A 21,831-nucleotide genomic window follows, 5' to 3' on the forward strand; every position below is an offset into this window, starting at 1 on the left:
GGCCAAAGCATTACTCTTATTTATTATTAGCAAAAAATTTATGATGATTTCTGGGGGGAAAAAAACAAATCTGCAAATAAATGAATCCACAAATAGTGAATACGCGGGGGAACACTTTCAATCTTTGAAACAGCGGGAGCCACCATATAGTTGTGGAACACTGATTGTACTTATAATTGGATTATTATGCCATATTATTAGGGAAATGCTTATTATTTTTGCACAATTGTGCAAATTTAACATGAAAATATAGTGGAATAAACTCGAGCCCAGGATGACCTGCACCAAGGCCAAACAACATTCAACAAAGTGTTTGGGGGACACACAACAAGCAAAGAGTACAGTGATGAAAAGCCGCCCATTTTCTTATCAGCATGCGGACGAGAGCAGGCCGAGGTGGGCCGGGCGCGCGCGTTATCATTAGCGGCCCCCGACCCAGGTGGCGCGGCGGTCACCGTATCAGAGGTGAGAATCCACCTTGAGATCGCTCCCAACGCGCATTAGCGTGACGCCTTTAACCCGCCTGACACCAGAGATCAGTGCACGGATTTCAACTTTTATTTACGGGACACGCGAGAAAGTGGAAGGAATGGAAAAAAAGGATTTACTCTCAATTTGAGATAAGGCGGCCAACACGAGAGGGGAGGAGATCTGGACTCTATTCCGTGCGGCGAGCCTTGTTGGGCCGAGACGGCGCGATAACTCAAGCTGGCAAACAAGAATAGATGCTCTGCACCTGCTGCATTTTTCACACATTTCTTTCTTTTCTGAGGCAGAACACAAAAGTTCAAAGGGTTTTAAATTTGTGTTCCAAGCAAAGGTTAGGGTTTCAAGTTGTGGTTTTTAGACAGGTTTAAGGTTGCTAATTTGGATTTTAAATGAGTGTTACGGTTTGAAAGTAGTGTTTCAAGACCAGGTTAGCGTTACAAATTAGGGCTTCAAGACAGACAGACAGACAGACAGTTAGGATTACAAATTAGGGTTTTAAGAAAGGTTTAGTATTTCAAATTAGGGTTTGAAACTAGTTCAGATTTGAAAGTTGGGCTTCAAACCTGGCTTAGGGGTTCAAACCAGAGTTAGGGTTTCAAATTACAATTTCAAGCCACGGTTTAGGGTTCAAAATAAGGTTTCAGACAAGGGTAAGGGTGTCAAGTCAGGGTTGGCGTTTCAAATTAGGGTTTTGAACCAGGGTTAGGGTTTGAAAGTAGAGCTCCAAGTCTGGGTTAGGGTTTCAAAATGCTGTTCAAAGCCAGGATTAAGGTTTCCAGTCAGGGTTTCTAGTAAGGGTTTCAAATTAGGGTTTCAAAGCAGGACTATATTTTTAATTTAGGGTTACAAATCAAGGTTTTAACTTGGTTAAGGTTTCAAAATAGGCTTAGGAATTCAAATAAGGCTTTCAAGTTAAGGTTCCAATCATGTATTAGGGTTTTAAATAAGAGTGAATGGTTCAAATTAAGGTTTCAAGACACCCTGCCTAGGTTCAAAACTCCACCAAGTTTGTGGAAATAATTCGCTTTAAACCCGAATGAAGGCTTGAAACCTTAACATTGTCTTCCAATCCCTGATGTGAAACATCGCGATGAATGTTCATGCGTGTTCTTTTTTTCTTGCAGATCTTCATTTTCGAGAACAACATCTACTATCGCTCCACGGTGGAGAGCCGCTCCATCCGCCTGGTGTCCTCCGGCAAGGAGGGCGTCATCTTCAACGGCCTCAGTGATTGGCTGTATGAAGGTCAGCTGTTTATTGGCTCGAAGAAGAGAATTTTTTCTAACCGAGAAGAATTCAAAGAATACAGTAGCGTTGTAGGTTCAAGTGTTCATCAAAAATGAGGAGGAGATTTTATTGCTAAAAAATTGTATTTATTATTGTAAGTAACATTATGCATGTTTTGAACATTAACATTGCACTTAAAAAAGGAAAATTTTAAAAAGTGACTTAAATAATAATTCAATTAAAATGTACCACACATAAAGTTAAATAGAAATTGTACAACCCCAATTCCAATGAAGTTGGGACGTTGTGTTAAACATAAATAAAAACAGAATACAATGATTTGCAAATCATGTTCAACCTATATTTAATTGAATACACTACAAAGACAATAATAATGTTCAGTCTGAAAAACTTTACTGTTTTTAGCAAATAATCATGAACTTGGAATTTTATGGCTGCAACACGTTCCCAAAAAGCTGGGACAGGAGGCAAAAAAGACTGCGAAAGTTGAGGAATGCTCATCAAACACCTGATTTGAACATCCCACAGGTGAAAAGGCTCATTGGGAACAGGTGGGTGCCATGATTGGGTAGAAAAGGAGCTTCCCTGAATTGCTCAGTTATTCACAAGCAAAGATGGGGCGAGGTTCACCACTTTGTGAACAAGTGTGTGAAAAAATAGTCCTCAATATCAATATCAATGTTCCTCAACGTACAATTCCAAGGAATTTAGGGATTTCATCATCAAAAGGTTCAGAGAATCTGGAGAAATCACTGCAGGTAAGCGGCAAGGCCCAAAACCAACATTGAATGCCCGTGACCTTCGATCCCTCAGGCTGCACTGCATCAAAAACCGACATCAATGTGTAAGGGATATCACCTCATGGGCTCGGGAACACTTCAGAAACCCAATGTCAGTAAATACAGTTCGGTGCTACATCCGTAAGTGCAACTTGAAACTCTACTATGCAAAGCAAAAGCCATTTATCAACAACACCCAGAAATGCCGCCGCCTTCTCTGGGCCCGAGCTCATCTAAGATGGACTGATGAATAGTGATAAAGTGTTCTGCGGTCCGACGAGTCCACATTTCAAATTGTTTTGGGAAATTGTGGACGTCGTGTCTTCCGGGCCAAAGAGGACAAGAACCATCCGGACTGTTATGGACGCAAAGTTCAAAAGCCAGCATCTGTGATGGTATGGGGCTGTGTTAGTGCCAATGGCATGGGTAACTTACACATCTGTGAAGGCACCATTAATTCTGAAAGGTACATACAGGTTTTGGAGAAGTATATGCTACCATCCAAGCAACGTCTTTTTCATGGACGCCCCTGCTTATTTCAGCAAGACAATGCCAAACGACATTCTGCACGTGTTACAACAGTGTGGCTTCAGAGTAAAAGCTTGGCCTGCCTGCAGTCCAGATCTGTATCCCATGGAAAATGTGTGGCGCATTATGAAGCGTAAAATACGACAACGGAGACCCCAGACTGTTGAACAGCTGAAGCTGTACATCAAGTAAGAATGGGAAAGAATTCCACCTACAAAGGTTCAACAATTAAGTGTCCTCAGTTCCCAAACGTTTATTGAATGTTGTTAAAAGAAAAGGTGATGTAACACAGTGGTAAACATGACCCTGTACCAGCTTTTTTGGAATGTGTTGTAGCCATAAAATTCTAATGTAATGATTATTTGCTAAAAACAATAAAGTTTAGCAGTTTGAAAATTAAATATATTGTCTTTGTAGTGTATTCAATTAAATATAGGTCGACCATGATTTGCAAATCATTGAATTCTGTTTTTATTTATGTTTAACACAACGTCCCAACTTCATTGGAATTGGGGTTGTACCTTAATAAATGTTCGACGACATCCAGTTCTAAAATATGAAATGCAAATGTGGTTAAATACAACTGAACTGTACTTAACAAATGTATCTGTACTGGATTAAAAACAAGTTTTACCAAGTGTAACATTATGCTCAGTTTGAAGATTTAATTCGGTAATACTTCGTGTATAATCTCTGGCAGAATATTAGAACCCAGAGGACTAAATTCTGGTTGACTCTCTTGCGTCCTCAGTTTGCTTTAGTATTCATCCGCGTACCCGTCTATTCTGTGAAGGTAAATTAAGATGGAATCTGTCAATTTACCTCCGCCGTGGAAAAGGAGGAGTGTTCAACATGACTTGATTTGCAATAATTAAGCGGAGCAGATGGCATTAAAAACGGAGTGATATAGAAGCTGTAGAGTGTAGACAAACTAGCGTAAACTCTACAACACGCTGCAAGTTGTGGAGCAAAAAGCGATGGTGTCACTGCAGTAATGTAATTGAATGTACAGTAATTGAAGGCCACCACGCAAAGGTTACCTTCAGCGCCGGGATTAGGCTGATTTTAATTTCATCTCGAAGCCCCTCGTCATTCGTTCGCCGAGCTGACATTTAAAAGTAAGCGAGTCTGCGCTTTCGTGGCGCTGTTCATTCGCGGCTGTTTAAGCCTCAAACTGTGCAGCAGTCGCTCGGCAGCTGTCTCATGTTGGTGCATTTATCGTTCGTTTTACTCTGAGAGATGGGAGAGAATACAATGTCGTTGTGTGGCTTTGAGGCAAGTCATGCGCTGAATATTTGTTTATTCTGCTCAATTTCACCAGAATGTGCCAGAAGGGTGTGAATTAGACCACACGCAAAAAACAAATGATTACAGTTTAATGGGCTGCCCTTATTGTTAACATTGTGGAGTCCCCCAAGGTTCTATCCTAGGTCCTTTCAGGTGCTAGGGTTAGGATTTCAACATTGGGTTTCAAAATAGAGTTTCAGGACAGGTCTAGGCGTTCAACTTGAGGCTTCAAATCTGGTTTAAAGACAGGGTTAGGGTTTAAAAGTGGGGTTTAAAGCCAGGGTTAGAGTTTCAAAGTAGGTATCCAAGACAGGATTTGGGTTTCAGGCAAGGGTTATGGGTTCAAGGTAAATATTCAAGACAGGGTTTGGGTTTCAAATGAGGGTTTTAAGCCTGATTTTGGGTTTCAAAGTAGTGTTTTAAACCTGGGTCGAGGTTTCAAAGTAGGGTTAAATTTCAGGCTTAAGGTTTCAATTTTCCATTTTGAGCCTGAGTTAAGGTTTCAAAATTTATATTTAAAACAGGGTTAGAATTTTAAATTAGGGGTTAAAGCCTGGGTTAATATTTCACAGTAGGGTTTGTGTTTCAAATTTGGTTTTCAAGCCTGCGTTAGGGTTTTAAATTAGGGTTTTAAGCCTGGTTTAGGGACCCTAACACAACATGAATCATGTTGTCATTGTGTTTGCTTTCTTTGGTGTGGGTATTGAATCCTTTCACTGGGAAAAGTGTGATTGTTGAAACCCAAACTTCCACCGTTGGTGCACAGGTAGTTTTAAGTATAATTTTAGCATAGTAAATTGTCATGTTCATCCATCCATCCATTTTCCGTACCACTTATCCTCACTACGGTCGCAGGCATGCTGGAGCCTATCCCAGCTATCTTCGGGCAAGACGCAGAGTACACCCTGAACTGGTCAACAGGCAATTGCAGGCCACATATAAACAAATAAGCATTCGCACTCACATTCACACCTACGGCCAATTTAGAGTTTTCAGTTAACCTACCGTGCATTTTTTTGTAATGTGGGAGGAAACTGGACTACGCAGAGAAAACCCACACAGGCACGGGGTGAACATGCAAACTCCACACAGGCAAGGCTGGATTTGAACCCAGGTCCTCAGAACTGTGAGGCAGATGTGGTAACCAGTCGCCCACCGTGCCGCCTAATTGTCATGTCATGGGGAAAAAAAAATAATTCTACAAGTAGCTGTTAGTAGTACAACTTAATTTTCCTCATTGGATGATTATCATAGATAGCCTTTATAGACAATATTTTCCAAAGTCAGAGCTGCTTGATTTCTGGATTATTCAAATTCCGTGTCATTGGCATAACACCTCAATGTGAATGGCTCTTGGACAGATCCCTGGGGTGCTCCACAAAGCTAATCTTTTGAACCTGACATTTTGAACCTTATGTATTGGAGGCAAAGCAAGTCATTTCCTCCTGCTATCTTCGCATCATTGAGATCTTCAATCGAAAGGCTTCGTCTTTTATCAAGACCGAAGAACGTCGTTCAGCATTATTACCTAATAAAGTCACTTCTTTGCCTTCTTATAAAATCTGTTTAGTGACGCTTGCTGGAATATGCACAGACACATGCGCCATTTGTGTATTCACGCTGATTTTCCGCACTGAAGACTCAGACGATTCCGAGGGGGGGCAAGGTCAAGCGGAGGCTCAGGCCCCCGCCGAGGACAAATGAGGTTTTAAGCCTGTCAGATTTGATTCGAATGGCCGAGTGAATAAAATTGTCGAATAATCTCCTGGCCTTGAATATCCTCAAGATTTTCCATTGCTGCCTTAATCCATCCGTGTTTGTGTGTGTGGAAGGAGGAGACTGCAAATATGAAAAGCAAATTTCAAGATTTGTGTGCGATTGGCCATAAGGAGAGTGTCGGGGAGAGAATGCAGGATTACCTCTCACACACACAACTGAAATGCTCTCATATAGATTACTGAAACACTGTCATCGTAACACTACTCAAATGCTCTCACACAAGCTACTAAAACGCTCTCAAACACTACTGAAATGCTCTTACACACTCTAGTGAAACTCTCTCACACTTACCACTGAAACACCCTCACACATTACTGAAATAATATCCTACACGCTACTGAAACGCTCACGTGCACACTAATGAATTGCTCACACACACACTCCTGATTTTGTTTTCCTTCACGCACACATACTACTAAAGCGTTCTCATACACACTACTGAAACGCTCTCACACACGCTACTGAATTTTTTTGGGGTCACTTACACACAACTGAAAGGTCTCATAAACAAGACTGTAACGCTTTCTCAGGCACGAATGAAACACTCTTAAACACACTACTGAAAAACTCTCACACATGCTACTAAAATGCTCTTACTCAATAATTTTCCGGTAGTGAATTTGAGAATGTTTCATTAGTGTGTATGAGAGCATTTCAGTAGAGCGTGTGAGAGGTAATCTTGAATTATGTCAAACCTCTCATATTCTGCTCAGCCCTGATAAAAGGAAAAAAAAAAAAAGCAACACCCGCCGTGGCTTTGATTTGAGTCACTTTTCCCGGCAGGTATTTGTGTTCCTGCAGGTGCAATAACGACTATCAAGTAAAGATGTCAACTCCAGATTTTCTCCCTTTGAAGACGGCTGGCGGGGCCGGGCGTGGTGGAGGGGCATGTTTAATAAATTCACATGAAAACACAATCAAGAGTACCAGCCGCTGAGGCAGAGGCTGCCGTATTCCCTCCTAATCCCACAAAAGCATCTCTAATTTTGAGATTTCCTGAGTCCGTCGGGGCGGAGGCAGAGGACGGCACTCTGTTCAAATCAATTGTTGTTTCGCTGGCTCACAAACAAACACCCCCACTCGCTGCAGCAAAGGTGGGGGGGCATCATTGATTTTTGAAAACAAACGGATGGGCAAGGTCATTCATAGGTGAGCTAAAAAAATATTAGAATTAATCCATAAATAAATTGATTCATGATTAAATAATAATCATCATCATCATCATTCCATTTTTTTATTTTATTATTTCAAATTCATTTTATTTTGAATTAATTTTCCATTTTATTTAAAATCTCTCTAATTAAATTAACTCATTATTTAATAACTAATGCAAAGTTATTAATAAAATTATAATTAATAATAATAATGTTATTATTTATGTTTATTTACACCAAATATATTTGTATATTTAATAAATATAATTTCAAAAATATTTTAATCATTTACACGACATACATTTCCAAATTATTTAATGAAATAAATTCCATGTACTGTGTATATAAAATAAATTCCCTCATGTTTTTTATTCTGTTATTTACACCAACTAAATGAAACAATTATTTAATAAAATAAATAAAAATATGTTCGGTGTGTATGCAGATTTTTTATTGTATTAATATTTCATTATTTTGTCCACTACACAATTTTAAAATATATTTAATAAACTTTTTAAAATGTGTTCAATGTATGTGTAGTTTTTATTCTACAAATATTTTTATTTGATTGTATAAAATAAAGCAATCATTTTTGAATTATATACATTAAAAAAGTAATAAATAGATTTTAATTAACCATACATCCATCCATTTTTTTCTATGGCTCATCCTCAATGTTAGGGGGAAAAATAGATAAATGAATGCACCAAATATTACAGGACTCGTGCGAATGTGAATGCTCGTTGAGCTGGATTAAAGAAGAAAGAATTAATCATACTTTTCCCACCTCTTCTTGTTAGTGAGGCAGAAAGGCAGAGAAGAGCGTCTCTTTTGCTTATGAAGGTTTCAGTGTCATTTTATGAATAAGAAAAATGATTGCAAATTAAGCCAGCTGCTGTAATTACGGTAGGTTTACTCGACTTAATTTCATTATTATCTCAAGAAGTTAGACTAATAAAACACACACACACACGCGCGCACACGTAAAAAGTTTTCACGTGCCACCGGTGCCCTCTGCTGAACACAACAAGCAACTTGATCTCATTTGAATGCACAATTGTACCGCAGCTAATTGCCTGAAATGAGTCAAGTGGCATTTGGGGCAATGATTATTGGATGTTTGCCTGAACGCGTCGCCAGCCGACATTGGTTAGGCGGCCGCGGCCGCTCACCTTGAAGGCAGAGAGGCCCATTAACAGTCGTCAAGGTTGAGCCTCTTCATGCTGAAGTGTCCTTGAGCAAAACACCGTAGCGCAGAATCGCCCGTGAGCAGCAGTCGTGCCTTTTGCTGGAAGACACGATTGGGTCACGTGGCCAAGAACATTTGAAGAGAACCAATTAGCCCAAGATGCCGCTTTTCTCTTTGGTGGGAGTCAAGTGGAAGCCATGTGGAAACTTGAGTTGATGATGTGAAAAATGCAAAATGAGCACAGGATGATTGCTCACTGCTTCACAAATGGCACACGCTACATAGCGCCCAATCACAACAAATGCAATAATCTATATGTGGATGTGAATGGCAAACTATACATCAATAAAAACTGTAGATACCGTATTCAGACGTGAACTTGAGCAGCAGCAAGACTAGTCAGCAGCATTATATGTAGTAAACAATTATAAACAATGTAGAAAGTATATCTAAGCAGTTGAGGAAACAAATTGAGTCCCCCAAGGTTCTATCCTAGGTCCATTCATTTTGTCATTGTGCTTGCTTTCCCTGCTGTGGGTGTTGAACATTCACCGGGGAAAGAACAAAACCAAGTCCGAATTTTTTTTGTCCATAATTCCAAAAGGTATGTTTGGCGCAAACACAGCACTTCTCATACCTCGAGTGAAGCCTGGTGGTGAAAGCTTTGAGGCTGTTAGCTGAAACTGGGGCCTGAAACAAGATGGAAGGAATTATGAACACTTCAAAATAGCAGTTAGTGTCAGCACAAAACCTTCGGGCTTCTGCTTGAAAGTAAAATAAACGTCAATGGTACATAGGTCACATTAACAGTGGAAAACGTTTTAAAATGGTTTTCTTGGTCTCATTTACATACAGGTATACATCACAAAAACCTGGCATTCTAACAGGGGTCTGCAGGCTTTTTAAAGCTGTATGTGTCCTGTGATTCACCGGTGAGGGTGTAGACTGCCTTTCGCCCGATGTCAGCTGGGATAGATTGAAGAAAATCTGAACAATCTAAAATCTTGGATTGCCGTGGTTTATGTTCAGATAAATGAAAGTGAGATGACTCAGGAGAAGCCTGAGCCAAATGTAACAATCAACTTCATCAAAACAAAGTTCCAAAACAAATGAATTATATATTAATTGTCGCCCAGGGCGTAGAAGGACCTACCAGTCAGGCTGCGAGAGCAAATAAGAAACAAATGTAACCAGTTTAACTCAAACGCTACGACGCTAGTACCATATTTGCATATAAGACAAACAAATATGTGTCCCGGGGGGCTTTGCTGCTGATGAAGTCTTTCCATCAGGGTGCAAACTTGATGAAAATGCTTATGTGACCAACATGATTATTGGCACACTTGGATTGTAACAAAGCACTTGGACTGGTAGTTATTTTGGGGGGGAAAAGCTGAATTATCAGCGAAGCCTTAGCTCGCGTTAGCATCAGTCGTTCGTAGCACAAGCAAGGCTACTTTGTCTCAATATCAGGCTGAAAAAAGAGAATAAAAATACCCGGTCCTGACAGTTGAAGCACATTTGTAGCTTTGTTGTTAGCATTTGCTAAATAGGTGAGTTTTTCAGCAAATAACAGAGGATAGATTGAACAAATGAACAGTTTAACGTCCACATTTGCACTTACTTGTTTTCCACGAATGCCCATCTGTCCATTTTAAAAATCTAATGTGGCCCTTGAGCACAAATGTGTCTAGGTTGGACGTCTCAGTGTGATGGCAATTTTTATGTGCACAAATGATTGATTTTGGCACAAAATGATTCCTTAAGGGGGACGGAGCACAACACAGAATGTACTTCTAATTATAGGCCATTTAACACTTGTTGGCTGTCAGACAACAGGAGCGTTAGCGTGTTGGCACGCAGCCACGTAATTAAACGGCCTTCAAATGTTAACGGATGTTTTTTTTTTTTCTTGTCTTATTTCAGAGGAGATTTTCCGCTCCCACATTGCCCATTGGTGGTCCCCGGATGGCGCTAGGTTGGCATACGCAACCATCAACGACACCTTGGTGCCCAAGATGGAGCTGCCCATGTTCACCGGCATGCCCTACCCAACTGGGAAGGAGTACCACTATCCCAAGGTACACTCATTTTGGTAGTCGCAAATGATTAATTCAGTGATGTACGCTAAAGAATCACTTTTCAATTCAACACGTTTGAATTGAATCCCTGAGAACTGTTTGTTAATTAAACTTCATGTTATATTTGGCTAAAATGTAGTTGGTTTTGTTCAGGCAGGCGAGGAAAACCCATTGATCACTTTATACGTGGTCAACCTGAACGGGCCGCTTCACACCATCGAGATGAGGAGACCGGATGACCCCAGATTGAGGTGAGGGGCCCAAAACATATCCTCAAGTAAAGGTGGTGCCATGAAGTTAATGAATACTGAGGATATACTGTACAATAAACCCCACTTATTAGTTTAAACCAAAACTAAACCACAAACTATGATCCAAATCACTAACTTTTTTCCAACATGATCCATAAAAATCAATGTCTTAAGGATTATTTGATTTTGAAAAACTGGAAGTGCTCGTGGACAGTGAACACCTGCTTTTCGTGCGGGATAGGATACGGCAACACCACTGGGACAAACATCTCACATACAAGTGCATCTCAATAAATTAGAACATCAGGCAAAACTGCATTTTTTTTTCAGTAGTTCAATTCAAAAAAGTGAAACACATATATTTATATGAATTCACTACACAGAGATTGAAATTTTTCATGACTTCTAAAAGTATGTTTAATCATTATAGCTTATTGCTCATGAAACTCCCAAATGCACCATCCCAAGAATTTTGAGTATAACATCAGAAACAAGCAAAATGATTTGTAATATAGAAATTAGGTAGGAATTGGCCTTCTGAAAAGTATTTTCCTTTCTATCTGTATAATACAGGTACTACAAGATGGCAGCAAAGCACTACTCTTTTCAAAACGAAGCTCCTCAACTCACGTCAACATAGTTCCTTGGCAAAAAAAATGCCACGAGATGACGCCAAAGCAATACTTTGGACTGATCACAAAAACACTGACTGGATGAGTTTTTCATCAAATAAAAAAATCTGTGACTATGTAAATTTGCAAATGCAGAACCGCAAAATATGTAACTTTCAGTTTTTAAATTGAACAGCTGAAATGAATGAACTTTTGGACCATATTCTAATTTATTGAAACACAGCGACATGTTTGACTTTTTACTCGGGCCCGGTCCACACAAAACCAATTGAAATGACTCAAAATTGTGGAGAGAGAGTTGATTGCCAAGCCTATAGGCAGCTTTGTAATGCTGCAACATTTTTGGGGGAATAATAACTCACGCATTGCTACAACATGTCAGTCATTTATTTTGCCTCATGGATTGCATGCAAAGATCACGAGGGTGTTGATTGTGTGTGTTTCAGCGAGTTCTACGTGACCATGGTGAAATGGGCCACCACCACCAAACTGGCCGTCAACTGGCTGAACCGAGCCCAGAACATCTCCGTACTGACGCTGTGTGAGGCCACAACGGGGGTCTGCACCAAGGTCGGCCCACCCTCTGTGTGTGTGTATATACAGTACACGCGGGAGATACGATACGTTCCAGACCCAAACACGATATATGCAGTACGGAGAGGGACCAAATCATTTAACAAATATAGTTTGACCCTTCTCGCATGCTTTAAACACATCATTAAAACGCACTTTTTAAAGTAGCCCGTAGCACCTGTTCTCACTCTTTCGCTGTCAAGAAATGGGCGACTATTTATAACGTCACTTTGGGGACGCAAAGAAGACTCTCTTGCTTGCGCAGTTCTCTTAATGAGATTTGTTATTTGTCACTCCCAGTTGAAGTTTACTGTAAAACTGACGCAGTCAAAATTTGCAACCAAACCATGTAATTTCGTGTAACGAAAGTCCACTCGCTTAATGCTAACATATAATACAAAACGCTAGAGACGAGCGAACAGAAATTAGCATAGATGAGAGCGTGGTACAAAAAAGAACGCACACAACTCTAAATTCTGCCTTTTGAAAGTATTTTTTAAAAAAAAGTTTGAACCAACACTGTTTGCGTTTGTGTGTCCCAAATTTTCGTGAGGTGAACGTTCGTAAGTAGTATTGAAAATCTGCTGTGTTTTTCTGTGTTGTGTGGTACCAACATGTCCACTGCTCTCTGCAGAAACACGAGGATGAAAGTGAAGGATGGCTTTACAGGCAGGTGAGCGTGTTGGTAGTTGAGCGAGTGACTTTATGAGTGGAAGTCCGCATATTTACGTACTTACTGTATATGTGCACGTCTTTTAGAACGAGAAGCCTCTGTTTTCCAAAGATGGTCTTAAGCTGTTTTTCACAAGGGCCATCCCGCAAGGCGGCCGCGGGAAATTCTTCCACATTTCCATGTCCGTCTCGCAGGTCTGACGCACTGCTACTTGCATTTACATAAATATTCATAAGGAAGAAGGTTGGTCGCTCATAAAATGTTGCTTATTGTCAATTCTTATAGGTACTAATTGGATCTGACTATTTTCTGGTTTCCTTGCTTCTGAATCTAGCTTTGTGCATTTTTTTTTTTTTTTTTTTTTTTGGTTAATATCTCTGTGCAGACAAACACCAGCACAGACACTCTTCAGTCCATCACGTCTGGAGACTGGGATGTCACCGAGGTCCTGGCCTATAACGAGGAAAGCCAACTCATGTAAGTTGAGTCCCAACGGCGCATTTCTTTAAACCCGAGCACCGGATGAGAAAAAAAATTCTCAAATTTGCCCAAATTCCCAATGGGCAAATTCCACGACCAACTCCTACTCGGGAACTTTTCCGAATGAGCCCCAATCAGAAGCGGGTGTACTAAACAGATTGGCAAGGCTAAACTGCCAAGACTTTTCGCCAACTTTGGCGATTATTTCAAAGACTCACCCTGAAACAAGTGAAAAATCAAAACCAAAAATGAGGCCCCGCCAACAGTTTCACCAATCAACATAAAATTGTCTATCATAACAAGACGCATGAAAAAGTCTCAAGGAGCCGTGCCCCCAATTGATCAGGAACGGTTTGAACTTTGGTTTTGTGGTCTTCGTTTTGACTAAATGACGTCCTTGTTTCCCAATGCTAGCTACTTCCTGAGTACAGAAGACGGCCCGAAGCGACGGCATCTATACAGGTGCCGTTTGTGTTTGAAGAAACAACAATTTTGCCTTTTAAAACAATAGTTAAATGTCTTTTGTTGGTTTTCTGTTCCTCAGCGCCGACACGTTCGGCTCGTTCAACCGCCGCTGCCTGTCGTGCGGCCTGTCCGCCAGTTGCGGCTACATCGCCGGCTCCTTCTGCCACAACATGAGTTACTTCCTGCTCCACTGCCAAGGTGACCCCACGCCCCGTCATGCCCGCCTTGTACCCGCTACGTTGTCGTGGTCCACCTAAAAACATTGCGAATCACACGAGTGCTGCGTTTGTATTTTTAAGCAGCGAGGAGCACAGATTTACATGCTGCGTTCAATCTCAATAAATTGGAATATGATATGAAAGTTCATTCAATTGTAGTGGGAAAAAACAACAGCAAACAAAACTTGTATACTATAATACTCCCCCGTGAACAGCAAAAAATGGGAGTAATTGAGTTTAAACCATACATATACCACAAACTTTGGTCTTAAAAACATTACCCTTAAAAATAAAAGATGCACATGTACATGCACATTCAGCACATACTTACTTGGACTAACTTTACTACTAAATAGTTGTTCTGTGAATAATAGAGGATTGTAATAATAGAGGAAATAATTTTGATTGGTTCCTATGCCATATTCAAATTTCTGGAGATGGTGACCTTTGAGGGATTAAATTAACAATTATGAGTTCATGTGTCAAACCAAGAAATCTTTCTAATATTTTGTTTACCTTGTTTAGCTCAGTAAATCTCTCTTTCTTTCTCTCTCTCTCTCTCTCTTGTTATATTTATATATATATACGACGATATCAGATTTATGTGCAAATCCATCAGATTTGTGATATGGCGACCATTAAATCACTTTGCGGCTTGCGCTCTCGCTGGGGGAAATGAGATTCCCCGGGTAAAGCGCTTTCCCTCCGCCCGCCGGGACGAACAAAGGTCCAGGCCGGCTCGCTCCTGGCAGGGCGCTAGCAAAAAAGATTTGATAAAGTCATGACATCATCACGGTCGCGGCGGGGCGAGGGAGTGGAGATACAATAAGACATGTGACTTGTGCTCCCAATTTGCTAAGAGCGTCACTCCACTGATTTGTTTAGCTGTTTTGAGTTTAAAAGGACGCCGATGTTATTTTCCCGCTTTCATAAATGGAATTATGTAGACTGTTTCGTGTCTCTCTTTGACACATTTTCGTATTGTTGGGATTTGTTGGAAAATGACTGACAGCATTGTATGTGCAAAGTTTTTTAATTTTTGTTTTTCAGGGCCGGACGTGCCGTTCGTGTCCATTTACAAGACGCAGACGGACGAAGAAGACGTCGATGTTGATGGCGAGATGGGAGACGGAGAGAGTGAGTATGAGCGGAACCTTCCGTAAACGACAACCTTTAACAGCAGGTCGCAGTTTGGTTCACATGTACGGGAAGGGAATAAAATACACAACAGAAAAGTGCTTTTCTTTTGTGTAAACAAGAATACATTCTAGCAGGTAATTCTCCAATACGGTAAGTGAAAGATAGTGATGTATACAATAAAATTACAAAGCAATGGTTAATAATCTATAACTTCTTTTTAGGAAAGTGCAACACCAGTGTTTTGTCTTCTGATTAGGAAAGGCAAAAAAAAATTGTAACGGGAATCAATATTTAATAATCTATCACAGACGGAATATTTTCTTTTTTGGAAATCGCAATGTAATAGTTTGTCTTCTTTTTCAAAAAGTAACGCAAGTGCTTTAATAAGATATAACAGCTGAAATATTCTTTTTTTTTAGAAAAGGGCAACATAGCAGTTTTTCTTTTTGGGAAATGAAGGATGCAGACAAGTGCAACAGTAAAACATTTTTAACAAGATATAATAGCTGAAATAATTTCTGTTTAGTAAACATCAAAAGTTTATATTCTTTTTAGGAAACGAAGCACACAGACCACAATATTCATTCATCCATTCATTTTAACATCAATATTTTGTATTTTTCAGAAATGATTGAGACAACTGCAACATTAGCAACATATTTTTTCATATATAATAGCCAAATTCCAGCAGCACGGTGGGCGAATGGTTACAGCGTCTGCCTCACAGTTCTGATGACCTGGGTTCAAATCCCGGCCCCGCCTGTGTCGTGTTTGCATGTTCTCCGGACACTCCACTTTCCTCCCGCATCCCAAAAACATGCATGGTAGGTCAATTGAAGACTCTAAATTGCCCGTAGGTGTGAATGTGAGTGCGAATGGTTGTTTGTTTGTATGTGCCCTGCGATTGGCTGGCAACCAGTTCAGGGTGTACCCCGCCTCCTGCCCGATGATAGCTGGGATGGGCTCCAGCACGCCCGCGACCCTCGTGAGGAGAAGCGGCTCAGAAAATGAATGGATGGATACTGTGTTCCAGCTGAATTTTTGGGGGCGTTTTGGAAAGTACAACATCATTTCAGAAATTGCAATTTTTTTATATATATATATTTACCTTGGCGTACTGCCAAACGCATATCGCCAGCCATTATGTCCACTAAGCAGAGTCTGAGCTGCGCTGTCTTTGTGTGCGGAGTAATATATTCGGGCTGAGAACTCTGCACCGTATGGGAAAATCTCCTCCGCAATCGCACAAAAACAACATTAACCACGACCTCGCACGAGCGGATGTTTGTCCACTCTGAGGTAATCTGATTACTCCTCACCAAGGATGCGTCGTCATGGAATTACGAGCGGCCGCGGGCAACATCAGCACGTTGTAATCAAATTAGTCAAGTGTGTGCCACGCCGTCGCTCTCGGACGTGTCCAACGTGTTTACATCACATTTACGCCCGTTTTATTTTCACGTCAACCTCCAGCACTCGTTGCTTTTAGAGCAGATGTTGTTGCCTCGTGCGAGAATATATTCGGACACAAGTATTGGGACGCACGTCTTCACTCAACCGGGTTGGACTTTGAGTTGCAAATGGGTGGAAAACGGAAGTTCAGCTGAGGAATTTTGGAAGTATGATGTTGCCCCGCTATTGGCTGGCGCACCGAGCCCTGCCACCAACCCTAAAAAAAATGGGTTACCACAAAATGGCAGCAAAACCTTGCTTTTGGTGAAAGGAAGCCCCTCAACTAACTTCAACACAGTTCCTTGCCACCAAGATCCCAAAAGATGGTGGCAAAGCACTGCTTTTGTCTTAATGAGGCACCTCAACTCACTTCAACATAAACACCAAGATGCCACAAGATGGTGGCAAAACAATGCGATTGTGCAACTGAAGCTCCTCAATTCACTAGGACATAGTTCCTTGGAACCAGCATGCCACAAGATAGTGGCGAATTTGACTTAATTTTGTCAAAATGAATCTCCTCAACTCACTTCAATGTAGTTTATTGGCACTAAAATGCCACAAGATGGTAACAAAGCAGGACTTTTGTTTGAAGATGAAAACAAACTGTGTCTCGGTGTGTTTTTAAACTCCAGGAAATTTGCAACCTTGTTTGTGCCTGAATTGTAATGAACATTAGCACGATTCCATCATTTTTGGTGGCTTCTTCTTTTCTCGCGCTGGTCAGGTATTGTGGAGGTCCACAAACTGGAGAGCAACGAGGTGCTGAGGCAGACGCTGGACAACATGCAGATGCCCATCGTGGAGTACCAGGACATCAGCGTCGATGATTACAGTATGTAACGTGCCCTTTTCAATCCAGACTCACGTCACACTTTTTAAGGCAAAACGTCTTTTGGATCTCTTTCAGGATGCTTCATGTTTTTTTGTGGATGACTGGTTGTGTTTGTGTGTGTGTGTAATCATAAAAAGCTTGTGTTTCATGTTATGGTCCCCAGCTTTATCGATGCAGATTCTCAAACCTGCAGGCTTTGTGGAGACGGCGCACTACCCTCTGATGCTGCTCATGTATGTGCTGCAGGCACACACACACACACACACACACACACAATGAAGTAACTTCAAACTCTAATTAGAAACCCTAACCCAGACTTGAAACCCTGATTCAAAACCCTAACTTCAAACCTTAACCCTGTCTTGAAACCTTACTTTGAAACCCTAACTCAAAATCCTACTTTGAAACCTTGACCCTGTCTTGAATCCCTACTTTGAAACCCTAACTGTGTTTCAAACCCCTACTTTGAAACCCTACCCTTGTTTTGAAACCCTAACCCTGTTTCAAAACCCTACTTTGAAACCCTAACTCGAAACCCTACTTTGAAACCTTGACCCTATCTTGAATACCTACTTTGAAATTGTAACTCAGGTTTAAAACCCTAATTTGTCACCCTAACCCTGTATTGAATAAAACTCCAACTCAGGCATAAAACCCAAATTTGAAAACCTAATCCAGATTTGAAACCTTAGGTTTAATGGCCTATTCCTGTCTGTAAAGCCTGTTTTGAAACCCTAACCCCAGTACAATATACACACAGACTTAAAACCCAACTCGGAAGCCCTAATTGAGACTAACGCAACAGTAAGCGGTGTTTGTGGTGCTGGTCCCGCGTGCAGCGACAGCACCCCCGGCGGCCAGAGTGTGTCGGAGCGCTTCGCCGCAGACTGGGCCACGGTTCTGGTGAGCAGCTTCGGCGCGGTGGCGGTGCGCTGCGACGGCCGCGGGGGCGGCTTCCGGGGCACCAACCTGCTGCACCGCGTCCAGAAGAGACCCGGCGTCCTGGAGGAGCACGACCAGCGCGAGGCCATCAAGTACGCGCCAATGCAAAAGGAGTCCAAAAGTGCAGAAAGCGACATTCACTTGACTCCATTGGAAATGTTTTGTCACAGCATCATTCTGAAGGAGCCGTACATGGACAAGACCAGAGTGGGAGTCTTTGGAAAGGTAACAATCATCTCCATTGAATTATTTGGAGGATACAATTTTTGTGCGACAGATATTACCGCGAAACCTCGTTTATCGCAAGGGGATACGTTCCGGAGCCTTACCCACAATCGGTGAAAATCTGCAAACTTTGGATTTTTTATTTTAAAGAGGTTTACCTGTCCCGCATACTTTAACCATACATGATCTTATTACAAAAGAATTTTTAAACATACTTGTAACCATAAAATGTATCGATAATACTGTATAGCAGTGATTCTAAATGTTTTTACACCAAGTACCACATCTAAAGTACTTAGCTCTTCAGATAGATAATATTCATTTAAAATGAGGTTTTATTCCTACAAAGTACATTTAATATTACACTAATCCATTGTATTGTTATGCATAGTTTAAACAGTTAACACGATGCTTAAATGAATGAAACTCAAAACGTGTACTTAAATATAGTAATGGTTCATAAAAGTTGAAAAACCGTACCTAAACAAATGTTTGAAAACAAATAGTTCCAAAAGATAAAATGCAAATGTATTGTACTTAAAAGTTAAATACAACTGAACTTAAAAATGAAAGCCACTGTAACATTATGCAGAGTTTGAACATTTCAGTGATTTATTTCATTTTTTACCATAGTGGGAATCACTGCTGTACAGGAATATTGCATTATTGTGAGTCCCCCTAGATGGCAGTAATACAGAAGGTATTTGCATATCCTGGAAGTGTATCTTCTCCACAATGGTCAGGATTTTCCGCTCTTCCACCTCTGAAGATGGAGAACCAAACTACAACTGTTCTGTCCGAGAATGTTTGATGCAGCCAATCAGAACCCAAGAGAATGAAAACCCCGCAAGACTGTTTAAATGTTCATTAGTTTTATTTATTATTTTTTATTTTATTTTTCAGATGTATGTATGTTGAAAATAATGTTTTTTCTAATGTAACATACTGTATGTGCCTTGGCTCCTTGTGCCAGTTTGGGAGACACTGACTTCACTGTTTTTCTTTTGTTTTGTTTTTTTAATCCTTTTTTTTTTTTTTTTTTTTTTTGCTACTGTGTTGTCTCAGGAGTACGGCGGTTACGTCACCAGCTTGTTGCTCAGCGGCGAACAATCTCCGGCGAGATGCGGCGCCGTCCTCTCGCCAATCACAGACTTCGAATTATACGGTCAGGCTCCTTTGACCATTATTCCAGAATATGGAATTTTAATTGCTTGTATGTAAATAGTTGGGTCTCTGGAGTGCCCCACTGTGATGTCACAGTAGGGCTAATTTACATACTGGCGGCCAAGCGCTACAGAAAACGGATGTATGAATTGTACGTCATGAAGTGCTGCATCCATGAGTGAAAATGCTTTTTTTTTCACACTTCCACAAGTAGAACCCACACAACTTCCGCCGTCATCATGCTAATGAAAGCCAGACTCGCCATTGGTGAGGGGTGGGGTCAACTGTTTCTCACTTGCATGAGACAGAGCCGCCCACTCAAAACAGGCTGATTTCAGCAAGACAAGCGAGGGTGTGTAAAGTGCCCTGTAATTCTAATTCTTGTTCAAAACACCTGGAAATGTAAAAATAATAATAATAATAATTATTATTATTATAGTTTTCACACTGAGAGTCTTAAATAAAGTCAGCAGAAATGAGAAACAGTTCTCTGCCATTGTGCCAGCGATTGTATATTGTGATTTTTTTTTCCATTTATTATATTTGAACATAAAAAAAGTAGTGAACCAAATCTGCATTGTCAGTGAGCCGCCTTTGTTGACAGAAAGTAATAACGGAGGATGGAAGCGTGGCGCCTTTAAGTTGAGTTATTCCGTCCCAGGAGTATGAGATTTTATTTTAACATATCTCAGTTTGCCAAAAGGGTGCCAGACATGGCGCTGAATACGTTTTACATTTGCAACAACAACAAAAAGCAACGTGAAGCTGGATGGAGAACGTCCGGACGAGTCGACCGTAACGTTAACGGCGCGAGAAAAAATAGAAAAGCCGAAAGTCCGCGTCGCCTTCAAAGCTAACATGGAAACATCAACGATTACAAAAAAAAAAAGATTAAAACGTACACGATGCAACAAACACTTTGCTAACCTTTATTTGAAACTAAAACCCTAACCATTGTTTTGTAACCCTACTTTGAAACCCTAACCCTATTTTGAAACCCTAACCCTGTTTTTAAACCCTACTTTAAAACCCTAACCCTGTTTCAAAAACATACTTTGAAACCCTACCGCTGTTTTGAAACCCTAACCCTGTTTTGTAAGCCTACTTTGAAACCCTAACCCTGTTTCAAAACCCTACTTTGAAACCTTAACCCTGTTTTGAAACCCTGCCCCTGTTTTGAAACCCTACTTTGAAATCCTACTCTGAAACCCTAACCCTACTTGGAAACCCTCACTATAACTTGAGACCTCAATTTAAAGCCTTAACCCTAATTTGAAACCTTAACCCTTCTTTAAACATGAGAAATCCTAATCTTGGAACCCTACTTTGAAATCCTATCCCTGATTTGAGACCTTAATTTGCAGCCCTACCATTTGGTTTGAAACTAAATCTGTAATTTGAAACCCTGCTGCAGGGTTGAAACCTTACTTTGAAAGCTTCCGTCAAATGTTAATCCAAAGCCATTTTGCTTCCTTTCAGCTTCTGCTTTCTCCGAGCGCTACCTGGGCATGCCGAAACCCGACCCCCGGGCGTACGCGGTACGCAGTCCACATTCTCTATGAGGATTTGTATTATTATTATTATGATTATGATTCTTTTATGTCAACTCTGTGGCCTCCATTTCGCATCCCCGACTTTCGTTCCTTGCAATTTGTTTTGTTTTTTGTCCCGATGTCAGATGTCCAACTTGGCGCACCGAGCGGCTCAGTTCCTGGACAAGAAATTCCTCATCGTGCATCCGACGGCGGACGGTAAGACGATCGCGTCGCGGAACAAGACGCGAATTGCGCTCATCGTTGGATTTTTGTCGGTTTTTTTTGTTTTTTTTTTTTTTACAGAAAAGGTTCACTTCCAGCATTCGGCCAAACTCATCGCGCAGCTGATCCACGAGAAGGCCAACTACACCTTGCAGGTAACCGACGGCTCCGTTCGCAAACACGACACGTGCTAGTACGCGATTCCTCGTCACTAGTAGCGTAACTCCGGCATACGAGGAGGACATCTACAATATTACTAGTGAGGCAAAACTGTGCATTAGGTAACATCTGCGCACTACTAGTAGTGCTAGTGAAGCATTAGCTGTTCATGTGAATTAGAAATACAATTTCATATATAACATTTTCATCATAACCCTACTTTGAAGCCCGACCCCTGTTTTGAAACCCTAACCCTTGTTTGAAAACCTAATCCTGTTTTGAAACCCTAAGCCTAGCTTGAAAGCCAAATTTCCCCTACTTACAGTATCAT

At 40.9% G+C, this 21,831-nt stretch overlaps 1 protein-coding gene across 3 annotated transcripts in view; it reads left to right on the forward strand.

Moving 5' to 3' along the window:
* The window catches only part of LOC133470018 (dipeptidyl aminopeptidase-like protein 6), a 134,898-nt gene that overhangs the window by 111,177 nt on the left and 1,890 nt on the right, over positions 1-21,831 (forward strand). For all 3 annotated transcript variants that reach the window (XM_061757815.1, XM_061757818.1, XM_061757816.1), the window contains exons 8-25: positions 1,614-1,734; positions 10,380-10,534; positions 10,688-10,785; positions 11,864-11,987; positions 12,625-12,663; positions 12,750-12,857; positions 13,049-13,140; positions 13,558-13,605; positions 13,688-13,806; positions 14,877-14,963; positions 17,146-17,253; positions 17,417-17,486; positions 18,093-18,287; positions 18,366-18,420; positions 19,486-19,585; positions 21,064-21,122; positions 21,263-21,335; positions 21,423-21,496. In XM_061757815.1, the coding sequence (XP_061613799.1) occupies positions 1,614-1,734; positions 10,380-10,534; positions 10,688-10,785; positions 11,864-11,987; positions 12,625-12,663; positions 12,750-12,857; positions 13,049-13,140; positions 13,558-13,605; positions 13,688-13,806; positions 14,877-14,963; positions 17,146-17,253; positions 17,417-17,486; positions 18,093-18,287; positions 18,366-18,420; positions 19,486-19,585; positions 21,064-21,122; positions 21,263-21,335; positions 21,423-21,496 (1,725 nt within the window). The remainder of the gene's footprint in view (positions 1-1,613; positions 1,735-10,379; positions 10,535-10,687; positions 10,786-11,863; positions 11,988-12,624; positions 12,664-12,749; positions 12,858-13,048; positions 13,141-13,557; positions 13,606-13,687; positions 13,807-14,876; positions 14,964-17,145; positions 17,254-17,416; positions 17,487-18,092; positions 18,288-18,365; positions 18,421-19,485; positions 19,586-21,063; positions 21,123-21,262; positions 21,336-21,422; positions 21,497-21,831) is intronic.

Source organism: Phyllopteryx taeniolatus, chromosome 20, assembly GCF_024500385.1.
Source record: "Phyllopteryx taeniolatus isolate TA_2022b chromosome 20, UOR_Ptae_1.2, whole genome shotgun sequence".
Taxonomy (NCBI): domain Eukaryota; kingdom Metazoa; phylum Chordata; class Actinopteri; order Syngnathiformes; family Syngnathidae; genus Phyllopteryx; species Phyllopteryx taeniolatus.